Raw genomic sequence first — 19,680 nt, 5'->3', positions numbered from 1 at the left:
GAATGTTATAATGGAGGTTGTTTATGGTGCAATATACTGCAGCTTATATTAGGACCGTTTGTTTAATACGGTGAAGAATCAAGGATGTGTCTCTAATAGAGTCATTCCTTTTACTGCACGGTGCATTTCTGCAGCGAGCTCATCTGACAGGCCAAATCCTGATCATCTAATTTGTGCAAAACCTCCCATTGATAGGAACAGAGCTATTCATAGGAATGAGGTGAGTGAGGTTTGTGCTGTCATTGGTAAAACCTTAACGCGACACCAGATTTTTGTCAAATAATCTCACTAATGCACTACATTAATAAGATTAAGAACTGGCTCCCTGTAGTGCACTACAGTATCTCGTGCTACAATCTATGTTTTATTGCTAAGGTTGGAGATGTGCAGTTGTGTGTTGCATAAGCAATCACCATTGTGCTGATAATTACTATTATTTTGATATCGTTAGTACAGACGAGCTGATCTGAAAATCCTCACGTGCTGGGCCCACTGCAGATGCACAGCATCGATCCGAGGCTCTTTTCTACCTTGAGGTCCATGCAGGGACAGTGTCTGTGCACAGTCTGCGGTGCAGGGCCATGGCCTCTGCTGACGGATGGGGAATGGCACCCTAAACTGCACCAGCATCAGGGTGACTTTTGCTAGAAGTTAGAAACCTCAGTGCCAGCTGTGGCTTGGAAAAAATCCTCTGCCAGAAAGATCAGCACCACAGTCTCCACATTCCTCCTGCCCAGCACTCTACGTCCTTCCACCTCAGTGGGATCCAGGCGATTAAAAAAAATGAGGTACCAAGGATTAATTCCAAGCTTCCCCACAAGTCAGGTGCACAGCCTGAGGTAGAATCTGGTCTCCACTTTCCTCTGGATCTCAGAGGTGCTCTGTGTGCTCCTGTCTTTTCTCTTCTCATGAGTCAGTGTTATTGCAGGTAACTGCACTGACATGACCAAAGAATGTTTTTTTTATTTAGAGTTAGTTTTAAGTCCTGATTCATGAAAACATGTGTTCAGATGAAGTGATTTGTCTTTCCCTTATGGGAAAATACAAGCAGATAGGCCTGACTCACTGTCTCCCATGTAGTTTAGGTGAATAATTGCAACTGGACAAATTGTGTTGTCTTCATTTACCATATGGTAATCCACAGTGACCCCCCAAGACTGCGCTGTGCTAGGTGCTGTACAAACACAGCATGCAGACATTTTGCTCTGAATACAGCTCCATCACTGTCCCATCCACTTTTCCTCTTTCTAGGGCATTCCAACTGTCACTTGGTGTCCCAAATCCACCAGGAGCCTTTCATCACTACCGTAACCCCAAGAATCGACAAATAAGGCAAACGAAGGGGTCAGAGCAGAACAAACCATCACAGTTGTGCTGGGACAGTGGCAAGGACTGGGAGAGAAGATGACAGTGGGACTGTGGATCTGTTCCAGTTTCCCTGCCCAGGGTAGAAGGTGCCTGCAGCCTTTTCCCTCGCTTACCTCTCCAGCAGGAATCCCGAGGCTGATGTTTTTCACAGCCACAATGCGTTTGTGAGGAAGGTGGTAGACCTTTGTGAGATTCTGGAGCTGCACCACGTCGAAGTCAGCTTTGCCAGACTCCACCCGGTTCCTCTCTGCCTGGACGTCCCCATCCTCTTCAGCTGTGGGTGGCAGAAGTGATGCTTTCCCATGTACTCTGTCAAACAGGAACCTACGGGGAGGGCAGAGAGTGAACCTTACCCTCTGGCAAGCAGACAGCAGTGGGCCTGTGTGCTTGGGATAGATACTAAGAAGCCTTCCTATGAGATCCCAGGGCATGCAAAAAATACTCAGAAATACAGACAGTTTCTATTCTCTCCTGATATTTGCTCCATTTAGGGAATTAAAAACTCCAGTATTCTCTTTCTGCCTAAATTTTTTTCTCTTTTTCAGCAAATATTCTGAGCTGGAGCACGTCCTGCCTTGTGGACACACTCATAATGCAGGTGACAAGACTGTTCTCACTCCTCCCTGTGTGCACCCAAGCCAGAGGAGATGGGGAGATTCAAACAGATGAGGTTGTCAGCGGACTGACTGTTCTTACCAACCAGCTGAACATCAGACCACCAAACCCAGAGCCCTGAAACAAGGGCCACAGTCTCAGCCAGCAAGGACTACCAAGGGACTCCGGTAACCTATGCCTCTATTATTTAATACTCTAATTACTGGTAGGTACCAGGACTGCTACCAGAGAAAACTTACTCCATGTTTGCAAAGTATCTTGGAAATTTATCGGCTTCATAATTGACAATGATGGTGCAAGAGCACAGAATTAAGCCACTGAACACTGGCCTGGTCTGTTTTCATTCCGAGACTCCAGATGTTACTTACTGTAGTATGTTGTTCCAGACTCTCTGAATCATCCTGTCGTGAACCATAAGACGAATGGCAAAAAACACGGTGCCCTGGATAAACATCGCAAACAGCTTGGATGTGGTCTTGTCCAGCTCAAAGGTTTTGTTAGGGTAGTCTACTCCATAGGCTTTTAAGAAGCCCAGCAGCGCCTGATCCTGCGACAGTTCAATCAAGCCATAGCCGAAGCAAAATTGTGGGAACAGAAGGAACACATGCCTTAAATTTTCAGCGAGATCACGCAAGCCCTGAAAAAACACCAAAAAGTTAGGTTTCACACAGTCAGTCACTGTTTTTATTCATGGAATAAAATTCATAGGTTTTACTGTGGGACTGAAGTGTAACAATTACATTGGGATTTGCCTGTGTCTCAGAGCAGAGATAAATTGAGAGCAAAGAGCTCTGGAGACAGCTCGTTTCACAGGCACAAGGTCAGAAAAGTCAACAGGCAGCTCTGAGGTTGTGATCACCCATAGTAAACAGCAGCCAGCTCCCAGTGCAGTCCCTCACTGCTGCTCCAGCCACCTCACCCTGGGCATGCAGCGGCCTGAAACCCACCTGTAAGCCAGAGCTGAATCCTGCCACTGAGCTGCACTGTGCCTCCCAAAACTACACAGCTGCCGTACCAGCCCACTGTGGAGCACAGCCCACTCCCCTGGAGCACTGTCCTATCTGTTTTCCTTGGACAAATGTCTCCACAAAGCACAAGATTTGGCTTTAACAGACTTAGAAGGCCTTTTCCAGTTAATTCATGGCAAAACAGCCCAGTGCGCAGTCTCACGCTTATGAACTCTCGTACAGAGAGATTTGGTACGTTTCTGGCAGAAGAAAGGATCAGAGCACACAGAAAAGTAGAGAGGCAGGAAAGAAACTGACTCCCTGCCACTGGGGCACAGAGGGATGAAAGATGATCATAATTGCACATCCCTAAAATCCAGGGCATTGCTAAACGAGCACTGTCCAGCTAGAGAGAAAAATCCAACCCAGCTATTATTTTACAGTGTAATTGCCCTTTATAAAAAAAAGAAAACTAAACGTAAGGTGTACATTTCATCCCAGTGATTCCCAGGGTTATCTCAGTTTAAGAGAAGGCTTTAGTTTAGGGAATCATCACTCTCTATGAGTCACTTTTCATCCTTGCAGGGAGAAGATGATTGTATTACAGATCTAGATAACACACAGACGGTGCTGGGCTTAATGCAGCACATGTCAGACTCAGGGCAATGACATCGACTTGTCACTCTCCACTCTTGCAGTTTGTGCTGCAAGAACTTAGCAATGGTTCGAAGCCCCTATCAACTTTTTATCAAACATCTACAACCACCTCCTGCCCTTCTTTGCACAGGCAGTTTTCTGCCTCTCTTTTTCTATTCTCCCCTCTGTCACCATAATTTCCTTCTTTGCTGGGGGTGCAGATTTACAGACAAGCAAGATTCATATTTGACTCATGTCCTGTCTATAGGGAACCCCATTAAGTCCTGCAACTAGTGTCCTCTGCTTGGTCTACCTCAAATATCTTGAAACCAGCCAGCTGCTAAGGACCTGATCAAAGCCACCAAACTCAACAAGAAGCCTCCTGTTGTTTCACCAAGGGTTTAGTATTAGTAGGTTTCCTACCTGGTCCGTGGCCTTTTCCTGGGAGAGCAGAAATACAACTGAGTGAGTTATAATGGTATTGATGCCAAAGAACAAGTTGACACAGACATAAACAATAAAGGCCATTCCTGTTTCTTTGAAAAACCCAGCCAGCAGGTACATCCATGAAAACGTTGCATACCTATAAATTGCCAACAGTGCAGAGAATACTATGGTAACTCAAAGAGCAACTGAAAACAAACAACTAAAGACCTCAGACAACATAACAGTTCTGTTTTGGCATGTGACTAGATTTCCATATTACAGGAGCTTAAAGACGGAAAAATGGCTTTTTATCTGTTACAGTTTGGACAAAAAGTTTATAATACACACTTTGAACATGGAGCCCCAACTGAAGGCATACAGACTGGGCCTGGAGGATTCAAAGCCAGGGAAACAGTTTTGCTAAGTTTTCCTGAATTGTGCTGCTGTTTGGTTTTTTTTCCCCTCTCTGATTTTGAAATGCTTCTGTATCTTGAACTTTGCAATAGTTCAGTAAGCATCTGCTTACAGCTTGGGCTGTCAGTGTGACCTTGAATATTTCATACCCTCACATAGAGTTTACTTTGAATAAAGCAGGCATGACAACAGTAGTTTAGCTCACTGCTCCTGGAAGGAGCAACTAGTCACCATTCGTAAAGTGCACATTGAAGAAAAAAGCCCACGTACTCTTCCCTTGGATCTCAAATTGCAGCAGCCTGCAATATCCAGTTCCTCACTCCGTGCAATGATATTTAAATAACTAAGCTCCACACTTACTTACCCAAAGAGTAACAGCAGAAGAAATACTGCCAGTAAGTTATTATTGTTGCAGAAAGCTGGTATCTGGAAGGATGAAATAACTCCTATTGAGAGTCCAATAGGGACCATAAAAAGTACCTGCAAAATGATATTAAAAAGATGTTATAAGGAAGATAATTCTTAAACATTTTTCTAGAACTATGCAGAAGCAACAACGCCAGGTCTGAATCTGGTCCCACAAGTGCAACTTGGGTTTTCTAAGGGAAACCAAATATAGGAGGGGTCTCAGCCCTCCTGACACTTTCGGGAGTCTTGCAGATGAATTCCCACAAAGCCACTTTGAATAGGCTAAGCCTCAACATTGAGGACTGTGGGCAGAAAGTGCCTTAAAAAAAGGCTGTGAATGAAAAATACCCCTTTGGGTTTTCTGTTAGCCTTGCAGTCAGACCACTTCATTGTGCCCTGTAAATCTAGTCTTTATAATGTTAAGTCAAGCCAGGGACCTACCAAACGTCTGCCTTGAAAGGTTCCTCTCTTCCCCAGCTTTGGGATTTAACAGAATTTACTGGCAGGGATTCACTGAGAAATATCAAGTTGCCGAGAGCGCTGGATTAGTTTCAGCCCGCTGAATACTGATTGTGGCAAGGACTCTGGGGATTTTTCCACAGGCTGATTTACAAATATGCAGTGCTGGAGCAAGCGCCTGGATCAGGGAAGCAGGCACAGGCCTACCCCATCCTCACCCCTGTGCTATGACTTGGGGCTGCTCTGCCAGGCCAGACTGCAGCCACACTGCCTTCAGACCCCTTTGAAGCCCCTCCTGCAAGGCAGGAGATACTTGTGCTGTTGCCTAATCACACCAGCCCCTATAAGCAGGCAGTTTAGACTACTTAGTGGTGAGAACTGTATTGTTAGGACTGCTTTGTTAGTGTGCATGAGTGTCACCAAAACACCTAGAAGCTTAGGCTGTGCTCTGCAGAGAGTCGAGGTTCACATTCCCCAAGGGATTTCAGCCCTTAGACCTCACTGCATCAAAGGGGGCTGGCTACCCAAATGCCCTTGAAGATTTCATATTTTCAGGAACTGATGATATCACTGGGATTTTAGGCACTAGCAAAACTGCATCAATAGAAATTTGTCAGATACGTAGAGCTGATCACCATGACAGCATAGCTGGCAATGCCAAAGCTCACAAGCAGAGATAGTCTGCACTTGCAGATCTCTAACTATGTGGAGGGTTTGACATTGTGCACTGAAGGTAATTCATAAGACACAAAGCACTTTAGTCTACAGACACTGTGCATATTTATCCTCTTAGCCCAGCGATGCTTTCCAGCAGTGCTATTAACTCTCTTTCTTTACCATGAGGAAACTTAAATTCAGGGAGAACAAGGGCATGCCTACGCCACATAATGCAGTACAGTGCTGGGGAGCTCAACTGTCTATAGGAACAAGGTGGTAAATCTATACAGCGCAGTGCAGCACTAGAAAGGAACTTGCTTGGGTCCTGGAAGGCATATAGCTGCATTAGTAGCTTTCCTTGGCTTAAAAACCTTTATAATATGTAATCGTAAAGACAGCCTTCAACCCAGCAATGGATTTTTGTCCAAAAGGGGAGTGTCAGCTGTGAGATGTCTGCTAATGTCACACCCTGTGCTCTCAGGGTTTCCAAAATGGCTGTAGCCTCAAGCTCCAAAGCCTTACCCCAGATATGTAAAGCCTGCATGACAACTAATCTAGCCCTGCAAGCTAACAGAAAAGCAGCTTGCTGCTTGCATGTTAAAATTGAAATCAAGCTCTGGCCTGTTGTGTGTTGCTCTCATATAAATGTGCTGAGTGTTTTGCATACACATGAGAGAGAAGGAATGCCTTCGCTTAGCAAAATCCGGTGTTGCAGTTCACATTTAATACTCTTCAATGCCTTGGAGAACAATTACTACATAACACTCTTGGTAGTAATAATATTAAGAAGTCTAGGCAACCAACTTTAAATAAAGAACTTTTTTTCCTCTGCTGTGTAATGCTCCTCTTGGTGCATTTAGGAATGTGAATTATTTACCAGATCATAAACGAAGTTAGTCACCCAATAGCTTGTCATCCCAATGCCTGAAATATGCTGCAGTTGTTTGGCTTTGGTTTGATGTTCTTTTACCACGTAGAGCACAAAGCTTGCCGTTGTGATAGAGTAGCCAACCAAAACAGACATTGAAACTATGATGTCAAGTAAGCTGTTGAGCCTGGGGAGAAAGTGGAGAAAGATGTATATGGCGAGTCAAAGTGGCAGATGTCCCGCATTGTAGAGGCAATATTCAGAGCTCAGAAGCAAAGAGGTCCCAATTCTGTGCCACCATCTTTTGCTGATGGTAATTACACCTAGCAAAAAGGACTCACAGCACTGAGTCGTAACACTGTACCATAGCATTGATTGGAAAGGCCAAAGGGAAAATCATGTAATTATTATTAATTGTGCCAAAGGACAAAAATGTGTGATGCTGTAACTGTGACCTCCAGATCTATACGGGATCCTGCAAAGAAACCCTAACAGGAATCTGCAGCTCTGTGGCATGCAGGATGCTATTCATGCATAGAGGGAATGAAGACAAGGAAGAAAGCAGTTTCATCATTTAGAGAAAGATATTCAGTAATTTAGGCCGGTTTATGGTTTCCAAGAAGCTGGTTTGCTCCTTTTGAAGTTAAACAATTCAGGCATCAGCCAAATGAATCTTCTTACATTACTTGTTCCTGACTCTGTCCTCCAGGATATGGGTGAGCTGATAAGACGATACCTACAAAAACAACAAAAAAAAGAAGTTTAAAATGTGGCTAACTTAAAGCTTCCTTCACCAGTTCCTGATATTGACAGTAATACAGAAAACTGTGAGTAGAGAAGAAAAGCAGATCAAAAGCTGGTTTTTGCTCTGTCGTCTTGGTGTGATCTTGGGCAGAATTTCGAGCATCCTCATTTTTCCTATGACTTCACTTCAATGCACAGCAGATCTGAAATTCAAACCCTAGGCCTTGTTTCTGCATCTATCTGGCTGATAGTATCATTCACTTCAGTGAGAGCACTCGCACACCTAAAATTAGGCACATGCTTGTGGGTCCGTGTATTTTAGGTTAGATTCCTCAACACTGACACATTCAAAACTGATGAATATGTTTTGTTTTAAAGCTGCTTTTTGATGATCTCACTTCATTTGTTCTTTTCTCATTGGAAACAAATCATTCCCTGTTGGCTTTCTGCACAACTACGATCTTGCAATGATATATGTCTTGCTCAATACAGGCACCTGTTGAGATGCTAGCATAAACCCAAGTAAGCTACAGACACTTTTGTTCCCAATTTGGCAATGAGTTAATTCTGAACTACTCTGTCTTATGCTGCTAGGAAAAAGAAAAAAAAAAAAAAACAAAGATTGTTTTGTCCAAAGGAACTAGCAAAAATCTAGTTACTGTGTTTGTAAGCCCAGTGTGATGTTTTCCAAAAAGATCCCTTAAAAATGGGTTTGTATCAGGCACAAGCTGCAAGAGAGAAATTTTCTGCTCATGTGCAGTTGTCTTCATAAGATTTAGTTTAAGTACTTCTTTACCAAGGAGAACACCTAGCTCAAAATATACTGGTATTGTTCATCACAGTGCATTTGCTTTGTTCAGAGGCAATTTGTGCCTATAAAAAGAGAGTTTTCTAACAAAGGGAGGAACTTAGGGGGCTCTGGTGGGCCAGTTCCAACCTCCAGTGAAGGTCTCTGCCTTAGTCCCACCACAATGACAGCCCAGTCTCTAAGACTCTAGCACCTGAGAAGGGGTTTAAGCTAAGATGTTTATGTGCCTAAAAACAAGGTTCTCAATCTGTTTAGACACCTAAGTAAATGCCTCAGTTCTCAGGGTGTGCTGGAGGACCTCTGGCTGCTATTAAATCCAGAGAGATTTGCTAAAACATGCTACCTCTAAAATTTAAGCTCCTTACAGCCAGGTGCCTGGCTTTCAGCAGTTAAACAAGGAAGAACTATTCTGGGCTATTTTCCTTAAGAACAAGCACTGTGACATGAGGACCAGAAAGGAGGAGACTGTGGGTTTAGCTGACCAAATGCCATACTGAGGAAATAAATTTGAAAGGGAGATTTCATAGGAAATTCATTTTAGAGGGGAAAAAAACCTCAGTCTTGTCATCAGTGAGAGAAATGGAATTAAAATCTCAGGCTGCTGATAAAGCCACACAAACAGCCAGGAAATGTTTCCCTTCTCTAAAAGAGAGAGAGAGAAGGAAAGATACCGTCTGTCTAATCTGTTAATACTTCACTATAAAGCCATTTTCCTTTACTGAAGCTTAGGCTAGAAGTCAAAATTTCCATTTCAATGCTTTCTCTTTTTTGTTGGTTGGGATTGAGAGAAGAGAAAGCACAATATACATAAGTCAAAAGCTATTATGACTTGCTTAGTGACAGGGTAAAAAGCTTTTTATGTATTTTTTAAAAATATACGCAGCCTAAGTCAAACCTCTAAAGCAGGACTGGCACCTCTTTCAAACTGCTGAAATGACAACACACTTTTATCTGGTCATTTCAATGGTTCTTAAACTGTCATTTATTTGTCTCAACAACAAATAGATTTAGCTGCCAGGAACATACCACGCAGAACGTCTGTTCAATTGTATTTCAAACTGGATTTACACTACCCCAGGGGAGCTATCCTCATCCATTCATTTTATTTCCCCCATTCTATGGCTTGGATCATTAGTGGGAAGCAGAGAATTATCTGTCTGGTCATTTACTACTAAGCATTTCTTTCCAAAAACACATAAGCAGCAGGACAGATGGAATAAAAACTGCTGCTATTCTTTCCCACTGAAAAGTGTTATTTTGCTGGTATAAAACTTTCTCCGTGAAAACTTTCTGACTGTTCACACGAGCTTCCTGCCTTTGCTCTTGCTACAGCATGTGTTGGGAATACAGAGACAGGGCAAGAATCTTCACTGCTTAATAATTCAGCTGCTCTGGGATGCTCCTGCTGCTGAAAGTGCCTGGCTCAGGTCTCCTCTCTCTGCACCCAGGCAGGGGCTGCAGCTTTGTGATATGCTCTTGCTGCGCTCACTGAAGAGCTTGAACCTTCTGACTCGGAGGGCATGCTGCAAATCTCAAAGGCACAAGCCAGTGAGTATTTTAGGATGGCGTCGGGGACAAGACACTGGTTTCGCTTGTTGCGAGCTGAGCTTGTCGTGAGGGGAGTTTCAGTGCACCGGTATGTGGAGGTGGGAAGAGAGACATGCTGTTTTGACTTGTAATCAGCATTCTGCTGTTTCTTTAATTCACGGCATGACACTCAAAGCTTCAGACCAGATGGCTTTTCCATTATAGTTCAATTCAGAGACATCAGTGAGGAATAGTCTTATGAGCAAAGAGACACTGTCACCTATTTCACTGTCACCTGGAACAGCAAGCCTCTGAGGTGAGGGGGCTAGGCATGACCAGGACATGGCTGGAAGGGCACCATTTGTCAAAGAAAATAAATCGGTAGGGCATTTCTGCACACAATTGCTACTCTTCTCAGATCCCCTAAATCTCTGTATAAGATTTCTCAAAATGGCATCAACATAAATCTTTCTTTTCTCCCTGCACCCCCTCCATCTCTAGAGAGAGGCATACATACACAGACATGTTTGTGCCTATGCTGTACCCTTAATGTAGGCTAAACCATAAATGTTAAGAAAGGGTGCCCTGATTTATCAGCAGGAATTTGGGTTGCTGCATTACATTACTGAGGAGAAGCTATGAGAACCAATAACCCCAAATCGGCTACTGACACTCCTTGGAAACTGTATGTCATGTGTCAGAGGAAAAATATAGCTGAAAATTATGTTTCTCACTTAATCTCACTCTCTTTCATTCTCATTCAAACACAAACATACACATACCCACACATCCTGAGTTCCTCTCAGCAGAAGGGTGACATATTAAAATTAACTAATCTAAACCACCCCCAGAGATGACCTAAAGTAGCCTTTCTATGCATAACTAATGGGCACCTATCAAGAGACAGCTATTTCAGTACCAAGATGAGAGGCAATAAATCAAATAGCAACCATTGGCATTTTTTGGATGAAGGAAGCGTCTTATGTAGGAGCTGGGGTCCTCCTTGTCCAGCTCCCCTGAGTCTTTGACTAAGACAAATGAAATATGTGATTTATTTGTTTTTTTCCATTCCGTTTTAAAGGAATTGCATAATTTGGAATAAAGAAATGCCCTCATTGAAGTCAAGGTAAGTGTTGTTATCAGTTTCGACAGAACCAGGATATTCCCCCCAAAGGGGAGAAATTATCTGCTGATATAAAGGGACACTTACCATATCTGGAAGTCTCATTTTTTGGCAAGTTAGCTCGAAGAATGAAGTTGTTCAAGCTGTTGAGATAGGCTGGAAGACTATGATAACCTTCAGGATTATACCACACCTGCACGCAATTGAGAAATTGAAACAATTTGGGAGAGAAATTGTTACTGATAACATTTTGGTTTGTTCTGCTTGCACAAATGAATCATTCCATGGTTGTTATCTAAAGTCATAAGCTCTACAAGTTAAAGTCCAATGATTAAACCACATCAAGTACTGAATGAGTAAAAAAGTACGTTTCACCTTCAGCCCAAGCAGTCCCATCAGCTTCATTTGCCTTCTGGGAGAGAAGAAAGAAGCACTAGCTGGATATGTGAAATAAAGTATACAGAAATTTGGTTTCTTCTCTGTAATAAGTTGCTCAGATGTGATGAACACCAGCAGCAGGGACTTCTCAAAGAAGGCTAAGCAGTCAAATGCCTAGCAACCCTTTGAAAGCCAGGGGACAAAGGTTGCTTTAGGGCAAAAAATAGCCAGTCGTCACCTTCTCATTCAGCAACAGCCCTTCCCTCCCCATGATAACTTTTCTTGCCTATACCACGATAAACCCTGAGGACTGAGGGGAAACATCAGATGACAGGACATGCACTTTGGGGGTATTGACCATCACCTACTTTAGGCACAACCCACAGCACCCAGGTTGGAGGTGTAAGTTACCTACCAAAGGACAGAGAGCTTAGGCTGTTAAGGTTAGAGGCTTAAACACAGACCACAGCACCCACCTTTGCATATCCCCAAGTCCTGTGTGCTCAGTGATTTCATTCTCCTCGCCCTAGCAGAGCAAGGACTGAAGTGTGCCCTGCTTCCAACACTATCAAGGTTTCCAGGTATTAAATCTGACATGTGATAAGCAAATAGCTATAGCTTTCAGATCTAAGATGAAGCTGTAAGATTGGAGGGGTGAAAACATCTTCAAATTCATTACACAAGCTCTGAGTGTTAGTGAAACAAACCTTTTTGAATTAGTGAAATTCCCTTTTGGAGACACCTCTGAAAACAGCACTGCTCTTGCAGGAACACTCTCCTGGTAGCTAGGTTTTGCAATAAGATCATAGGAACTTGTCAAAAAACTTGCATTTCCCTGCTACCTCAAATTTCAGCCTTGGTGCTTTTAACACTGATGTGTTACAACATTTTCACTGAGCAGAAACAGAGAAACGGGTATATCGGAATGCACCAGCCAGCCCTAGTTAAGGTACATACACTCTCTCATGAGATAAAGGTGCTACTAATTGATCTTTTCAGCTCTGTATAATAAAGTTATGGCAGCAGAAAAATTGTCTCCTGCTAGCAAGAGAAGTCAGACCAATAAAGCAGAATGGGGAGAGACGAGGAAATGAACTGTAAGTCATCTCTCCCATGCCAAGCTGCAGATTTCAGATGGTTTCACTTTATTTTCTGAAATATCCCTGAACTTGACATCACTTCTCCTGGGTCCCACACTTTCCATGCTAGGATGAGCAGATCCAGGTTAGTTACCTTAGTCAATGTTCTGTTGGGGGGCACCGGCCTGATATCGAACTGGAGATCTGTTGTCAAAGGCAGCCCAAAGCTCCAGCCACCATACCTGAGGGAAAACCAGAGGGAAATGCACTACTATCCTCATTGAAAAGCTTTAATACCTTTGGTTGGTGCATGTTAGCATGCCACTGTCACACCAGTTAATTGTAGCTTGACTTAAAAGAATTTATCCCAGTACATATTGTGTGGCCAAGCCAAAACTGCTGCAGGAGCCCTTATTTGGGGGAAAAAAGGGAAACAGGAACTTGGCAGCAGTATCACAAAACTGTTCTGAAAGCCTCCATTTGAGAAACATTTTGGAGCTGTGTGGACTCCTAACCCACCTGCCTACCACACAGGAATAAGATGACTGCTTCTTACCCCAAAGATGAGCAGCTTAGTTTAAATCAATGGCAGATGAACATATTCCTTGACAACTTTGATGGCAGGCTATTTTTGCCCCAAGACATGCTGTGCAGCTGTGTTGCAGAGTCCAGACACACTAATAGCTCTAACAGCTCCATGGTGCAAGAAAACATTCAGCCTCTAATTTCACTGGAATGGATGCACTTGTTTAAGTGAAGAACACACTGAGACTCTTCAGAGAATCAAACTTGGAGGAAAGTCTCTCCCCAGTGTTTACTTCATAGAATCATATAGAATTCATGACAGGCTGTGTCAGATTTTCCTCTTTTTAAGCATTTCTGAGTCAGACAAAGGCTTGTCTGCAGATGCAGCCACCAACGTATCAGATGATTGACAGGCTATCCCTAGGCTATCTCTGCTATGATCAAGGAGAGTACTTGCATGAACCTTTATCTTTAACTCCATGATTGCAGGACATTTTATCTCCTTTCACCAGATTCATGGAGACCACCAGCAGAGAGGCCCTTCTAAACCCCTACTGCACTGTCACCTCTTCAAGCACAGTGGATGTGATATGTATAAGAGGCTGCTCCCAGCGCAATTCAGAGGAGAAGGACTAGAGATTTATGCTGTACCGTTTTTGCAGGAAGTCTTTGGTAGTTGCCAGAACGTAGGTCTCCACATTGTGCCCTGTGAGGTTATAAAGTGTCCGCGTGGAGAAGGTCCTTCTGTGCGGGGGAGTGTAGTTCATCTGTGGACATGTCTGAGAGGAGAGAAATAAACAAAAATGTTAGTGTCTGTGTTTTAACTATAAACTATCATATCAGGACAAGATTGAGAGCAGGCAATGGCAACATTCTGGTCCTGGGACTAATGCCTACAGAAGGTGGTTTGCAAATCAGGGTGCAAAGACACATGGTATACATCCCTGCACGCTGTCCTGAACATACTTAGTGAGGTGCTTAAAAACATTTGCCTAAATCTACAGTGCAGTTCTACTGACATCAGTAAGACCTTGAAATGTGCTTCATGCTATGTAGGAAGATTTTTGCTGAATTAAGGCTGATCCTACTTAGCAGAGCAGCAGAGTGACTGCGCAGACAACTGCAGAGGGCAGAACAACTCACAGAGCAGAAAACTCTATGGTGGCCTCAAACTCTCATCTTGCATTTCACAGCAGCTACACTCTACTTTTTTGCTTTACTGTCAGTCATTGGGAATATTTTCCCGAGCTTCAGAGAAACCCTGGATTAGTCCTGAATATATAATTTAACATGCTGAGGGTCAAACTCACATTGACTGTTTTGTAAGGTTGAAGTGTCCTACCAGACAGCATGCTAGCTGCTTCTTTCAGCTCATCCATAACAAAAACCCTGGCCTCCTCCATTGTGTATCTGTTCATAACTTTGCATCTGAATACACAAAATAGCTTCCTTCATGCTGAACAACACCTGCCTGTGCCTGCTAGAAGTGAGAGTCAGTGTTGAACATCATCCTGACTTACCCAAGAAATGATGCCAATGCACTTAATTTCACATCATTAAAAGTATGTCCAGAAAACTGCATAAAATAGCTGCATTTTAAGGAATGACTAGGAACAATCCACTAAGTACATGCTTTATCTTACAAATGGCATCATGCTGCACCATCAGTCTGATTTCCTACTAGAAAAAATCTGAAGACAGGTGAACAGCACTGGAGGGAGGAGAGCTCAACTTCAAACTGGACTGTAAAATGGTAACATCCTTGGGACAGAATCTGCCTTTTCCCCATGTGCATGTAAAGACACTAAGCCCAGCAGTGCCCATATCTGGTACTGTATGTACCACTGTAAAGCAAATAACTAGTACCATTAATCATCACTATTTATAGTACAGTGCAGAGTAAAAGCAGATGGATCTAGACTTTGTATAAAGTTAAATTCTGAAGAGCCAACAACAATAATAGCTGTGCTTTCATATAATGACAGTGCTTGTATAAAATGCAATTTTCCTCTTGTATACATGTTCACCTCTGCTAAATGGGACAATGATACAGCATGCAAAAACACCGTTAAACCTTTTCCCACCATGGGGAGTAAGGCAGATATATTAGCATGTGAATCTTCTGAGGATGCTGTTTCCCTTCCTGTCCCCAAACTGGTGCAGACAGTGGTTATCCAGTGTACAAATTCAACAAGGCCAAAAGAGACGGGAGGAATTTGAACACTGAGTTCCCCTTAGTGTCATGCCTGCCCACAAAACCACTCCCAACCTACAAGCCCCCCAAATATCCCCCCAAAGCCCCGCACTTTTGGGTTTATTCAAGTTACCTGGATGCCATCTGTGCAGTTGCAGGCAGAATACTTAGTTCTCTGGTTTCCACTGATAATCCACTGGCCAAGCATGTCCTCCTTTAAACACTGCCTGAAAATGAACACATTTTCCTCTGAGGTTCTCTATGCTCAGGTGTGCAAACAATGCTAATTGCTGTCATGTTTAATGACAGCAAGGATAGCAGTGAGTAGCTTCAGCAGAAAAGCAGACCTTCTTGTCAGCTCCGGGTGCTTCAGGGAATACCCATCCTCCCACTGTCTTCAGTGTCTCTCGGCAGAGAGCCCTCACTACTGCTCTCTGTGCCTGGATTCGTTCAGCTGATTAGAAGGAATCCAGACACCAATTCATTCCCACAGTAGACAGTGTAAGGAGTTAGCACGCAAAGGCCAAAATCATCTTACAGTGCAGAAATAACGGCTATTGTCATTGCAATAACTGGGAAGTCCTGCAATGGACTGTATTGACTAGGCAGTCACTGTAAATACTCAGTAGAAATATTTACCTGCAGATATGAGCATGCAAGTCTGCCCAGGATTTTACTACCAATTCTTTGAAAAATTATCTGTAGGGCCTGAAACAAACCAGCCCTCATGGCACAGCTTTTAGATACAGATAACAAAAGCTATGCTGAGAACTTCCTGGGTGGGCTCAGTGTTACAATTCGGACCGGGTCCTGGGACCGTGTGGAAGTCTCAGTCTCAGCCTTAAAGCAGAGTACAGTTTCCTGTCTTCAAGGATATCTACTGTTCTGTAAATGACAGATGCAAGCCTTTGCTCCAAGCCGCATGGGAGCCACGTGGGCTCTCGGCAGGGCTGAGTTCTGCTTCACACCAGTCATGACTATACAGCTCTCTGCTCAGAACTGACTTGCATCCTGCCAGCTCAAGTCCGTGAGCAGTGCAAGCTTGTGCCTGCCTGCAGAAGGCCAGTTAGACATCTCCTAATGAGCTGAAAGAGTCTGCAAGTCAATCTGAAGAGAGGCAGGAGATATTTTTTTTTCTCGGCATGTGGCACTGACGTACAAAAATTCTGCAGATGATCAAAGATAGTTATTAAGGTCTAATGGCTAATACTGTTATGTCAATTCTCTTGCAGATTTGGAATTTAAATGGAAGAAAACCAAGAACTACTTACGAATTGCTTTCATTCATGCATGTGTTATCCGTTCCAGGGAAAGCAAGCATCGAAGTGACTAAAGCATCTGTGGTTTCATTAAAATTCCTAAGAGTTAACAAAGGAAAAAGAAAACAGGAAAATGTTCAAGGTACTTCCACTACCACTGAGCAGAGGAAAACTGTATCTGAATGAAACAGGATTTATTTAAGATGTTAAATAAATGATTATTTGTGGTGCTAGCCTGGCAAATCACTTAAGTACATGCAGTACCTGAGGAAAGTCACACAGTTTTAAAAGGACTGCTCATTGCTTAGAACTGCACAGCTACTCCAGTGATTTGCTGCTGCTAGATCTAAGCAAGATACTAATGAACTTTTGGACAATCAAGATTCTGTTTCCAGGGAAAAAGCATCTACTGCAATTTTCAGGCACTACTTCCAGTCTTGTCTCAATCAGCTCTCTCATCTGTGATGTCCCTTTGGTTTTGGTCATTCAAGAAAATGCTTCTCACTTCTGACCCAGCTCTCTAGCAATGATCCATCAGGAGAAGCAGAGAACATTAGGAACAGAGGGCTCAGACATGCAGTTCTGGCTCGTTCCCCCATCTAGCAGGACTGAAGTGGAAAGGCATGAGCAGTCCTGGGAAAGAATACCTAAGAGCACACATACTTGCTTTAGAGTCAAATTTTATACTTCCAACTTAAAGCTGAGAAGCAGTAGAGAAAGACAGCCGTTCGCATCATAAAATCAGAATGATAGAAATTATAATCATTTTGGTAATAGGATTTTTAAGCACAATGAAATAATTCAGTGGTGACATCTTAATCACACTGAAAAAGTACACACCCTTCAAACTGACTGTGTGCCTTGGACTAGCGGGGCCTGGGCAGAAAAGCATGCAGACAGTTCACAAGATTAATAGAATTTGATCCCAGAGTTGCAATGTTGGAGACAAACGACCTCTATTTCACATCGGGGGAAGAGTATATACCTTAAGAAAATCCCTGTGGGACAGTATGGCTGTCACAGGGCCAGAGGACTCCAATGGGAAACACAAAGAATATTCCTCACATATTTCCCAGTGAATTCCAACTGAGGTTGTTTTTCTAAAGCTTTCTGATTGCTGGTCTGAGCCAAGCCATCACCCCCAGAGATCCTTTAGGAACAGGATTTCTACACGTTATCTGCGTAACATAACTACACAGATAACATAGCTACATGTTCTCTGTGTAACGCCTTTCCACTGGGTGTGCTTAGAAATAATCTTGATGGTTTACAAACAAATGGGTTTAAGGATCACAAAGAACACCACTCACCCAAAGAAGTCTGCCTGGTCGGATGTGCCGTACAGAGAGGGAGAAAGAATCAGTTCAGGATATTCAGTCTCCTTAGTTCTCAGAGTCCCAAGTCCCATTGCAGCCATCACAAAGAGGACTGGGAGGACAACCTGAGCAATGAAGCCTCTGACATCCCGCCGGGTATGGTGGAATCTCTTAATGAACAAGGCTGATGTCTTCTTAAGCAGCAACGGCAAACCCTGCAGGCTTTTTGATCTAATCAGGAGCTGATCTGGGTACAAAAGAAGAACGCATTTTGTCATGGATCAGTATTTGTGAAATGCAGGGAATTGATGGTTATAGTACCCTCGGAGTATATTTAGTATCCTGCACTCCTCTTACAGATGGCAAATCAAAACTACTAAGTTGGAACATACACAGGGGTCAGGCTTGGGACAGGACTCAGATTTTGGCTCTTGAGTCATAAGCTCACGTGACACCAGGTTTTTTGTTTAATTTCAAATGCATATATGTAGTGAATCCATTTTGAGGTCTTGCAAGAGGAACACAGACTTCTAGATGCAAGAGATTATCTACATCCTACCTACCCAGCTGCAACTTACAGGGGAAACATATTATTCTATTATATTTGCAAACTGAAAACTTTCATAATTTAGAAAGCAGGTCCTCAGACAAATCAGTAAGGGAATTAATCCTGAAATAAGAAAACAAGGCACATAAACCAGTTGATCTTTTGCATGGACAGGGTTGTGGTATACTAAAAGCGGAGCCAAATCCTGTGCAACCTGTTCCTCTTTATGAAACATTAACCTATATGATACAACATGAAGCAAATCCTTTTCAGTGCTCTCATTAGGGGTGACACAAACCACTTCTCTATGCATATGAGTTACTGTTTACAGTAACATTTACAGTGCAGGTCAGCTTTGAGAAGTGAATACGAAAATATCCCTTCGCTGTCCCTTGGATGCCTCCCTAACTATAAATCATAAATTTATAAATACAAAAAATGTTTCTACTCTGAGAAGCATTTCAACCAGGTATTTGCTCGTTTTTGGTCTGTGCCACCTTTTACAGCTCTCAAACCCTCAGAGATAGTGGTGTAGCTTGATTTTCTTCTGCATGTGAATTTATCCCACTGTCTGGTCCTTTGAGCTGTTTTACCATACTGCAACAGCTGAGACACAGCAAAAAGCAGCAAGGAGGACCCAGCTCAGAGCTGTGCTGCTTTTGCAACAGGCTAAAGGGTTTCCACAAAGTTTCTCTCCAATTCTACTAGTTAGGTAGAAACAATTGTCTACATCAATTTCTGTAATTACTTTCAGAGGTATACATTTGCTCTTGCACCCACACACTGTATTTGATTAGATTAGAACCTGGATCAGTTTAAAGGAAGGCAGAGGCAAACAAAACCCCTCCGTAATTTATTCTGTGATTCAGACTATTCCAGACCAGTGGATCTAACCAACTGTTGAGTGCTGTACTTCTAGTGATTTATTGGTTTTGTGATTCCTGGTTGGGTGAAATGTGGTTTTCAACAAAGAAAGAAGATGGGGAGTTCAGTCAGTCCATCTGTCACTGTTTGCATCTGCGACAAATCTGGAATAAAACCTGGAGGTAATTTAGTACCGTCTCTTTCTGTGAAGGTATCTGTGCTCATAGACATTTCGTCACTGCCAGTTTGAGCACTGGCTCCAGGCAGCTGTTGGGGCAGTTCAGCATCTTCTTGCTTGTCCTTCACTAGCTCTTTTGTCAGATTGAGAAACACCTATGGAGCAAGAAAATATGAAGCAAAATTGGTCCAAATGACTCCATTTACCAAAACAATAATCAGAATCCACTCTCCTACTTTGTAGCTGTAGTTGGTGCAGCAATTGTGAATTACAATCCTTTCTGTTCCCTTTGTGCTGTGTGAGAGAAATTCACTTTTTTTCAGTATAAAATTGTTGTTGT

The 19,680-nt window shown here is 43.0% G+C and overlaps 1 protein-coding gene across 1 annotated transcript in view; it reads right to left on the bottom strand.

Moving 5' to 3' along the window:
* Positions 1–19,680, bottom strand: part of ABCA12 (ATP binding cassette subfamily A member 12) — a 90,522-nt gene that overhangs the window by 9,042 nt on the left and 61,800 nt on the right. The window contains exons 34-46 of the mRNA XM_030018841.2: positions 19,357–19,495; positions 17,746–17,998; positions 16,448–16,534; positions 15,310–15,403; positions 13,634–13,761; positions 12,612–12,699; positions 11,088–11,193; positions 7,480–7,534; positions 6,808–6,985; positions 4,771–4,886; positions 3,990–4,149; positions 2,352–2,620; positions 1,482–1,692 (exon numbers count right to left, since the gene is read on the bottom strand). Coding sequence (XP_029874701.1) covers positions 1,482–1,692; positions 2,352–2,620; positions 3,990–4,149; positions 4,771–4,886; positions 6,808–6,985; positions 7,480–7,534; positions 11,088–11,193; positions 12,612–12,699; positions 13,634–13,761; positions 15,310–15,403; positions 16,448–16,534; positions 17,746–17,998; positions 19,357–19,495 — 1,884 coding nt within the window. The remainder of the gene's footprint in view (positions 1–1,481; positions 1,693–2,351; positions 2,621–3,989; positions 4,150–4,770; positions 4,887–6,807; positions 6,986–7,479; positions 7,535–11,087; positions 11,194–12,611; positions 12,700–13,633; positions 13,762–15,309; positions 15,404–16,447; positions 16,535–17,745; positions 17,999–19,356; positions 19,496–19,680) is intronic.

Source organism: Aquila chrysaetos, chromosome 6 (assembly GCF_900496995.4).
Source record: "Aquila chrysaetos chrysaetos chromosome 6, bAquChr1.4, whole genome shotgun sequence".
In the NCBI taxonomy this organism is placed as follows: Eukaryota; Metazoa; Chordata; class Aves; order Accipitriformes; family Accipitridae; genus Aquila; species Aquila chrysaetos.
Note: the sequence above shows the minus strand (reverse complement) of the source record. Positions and strands in the feature narration are given on the sequence as shown.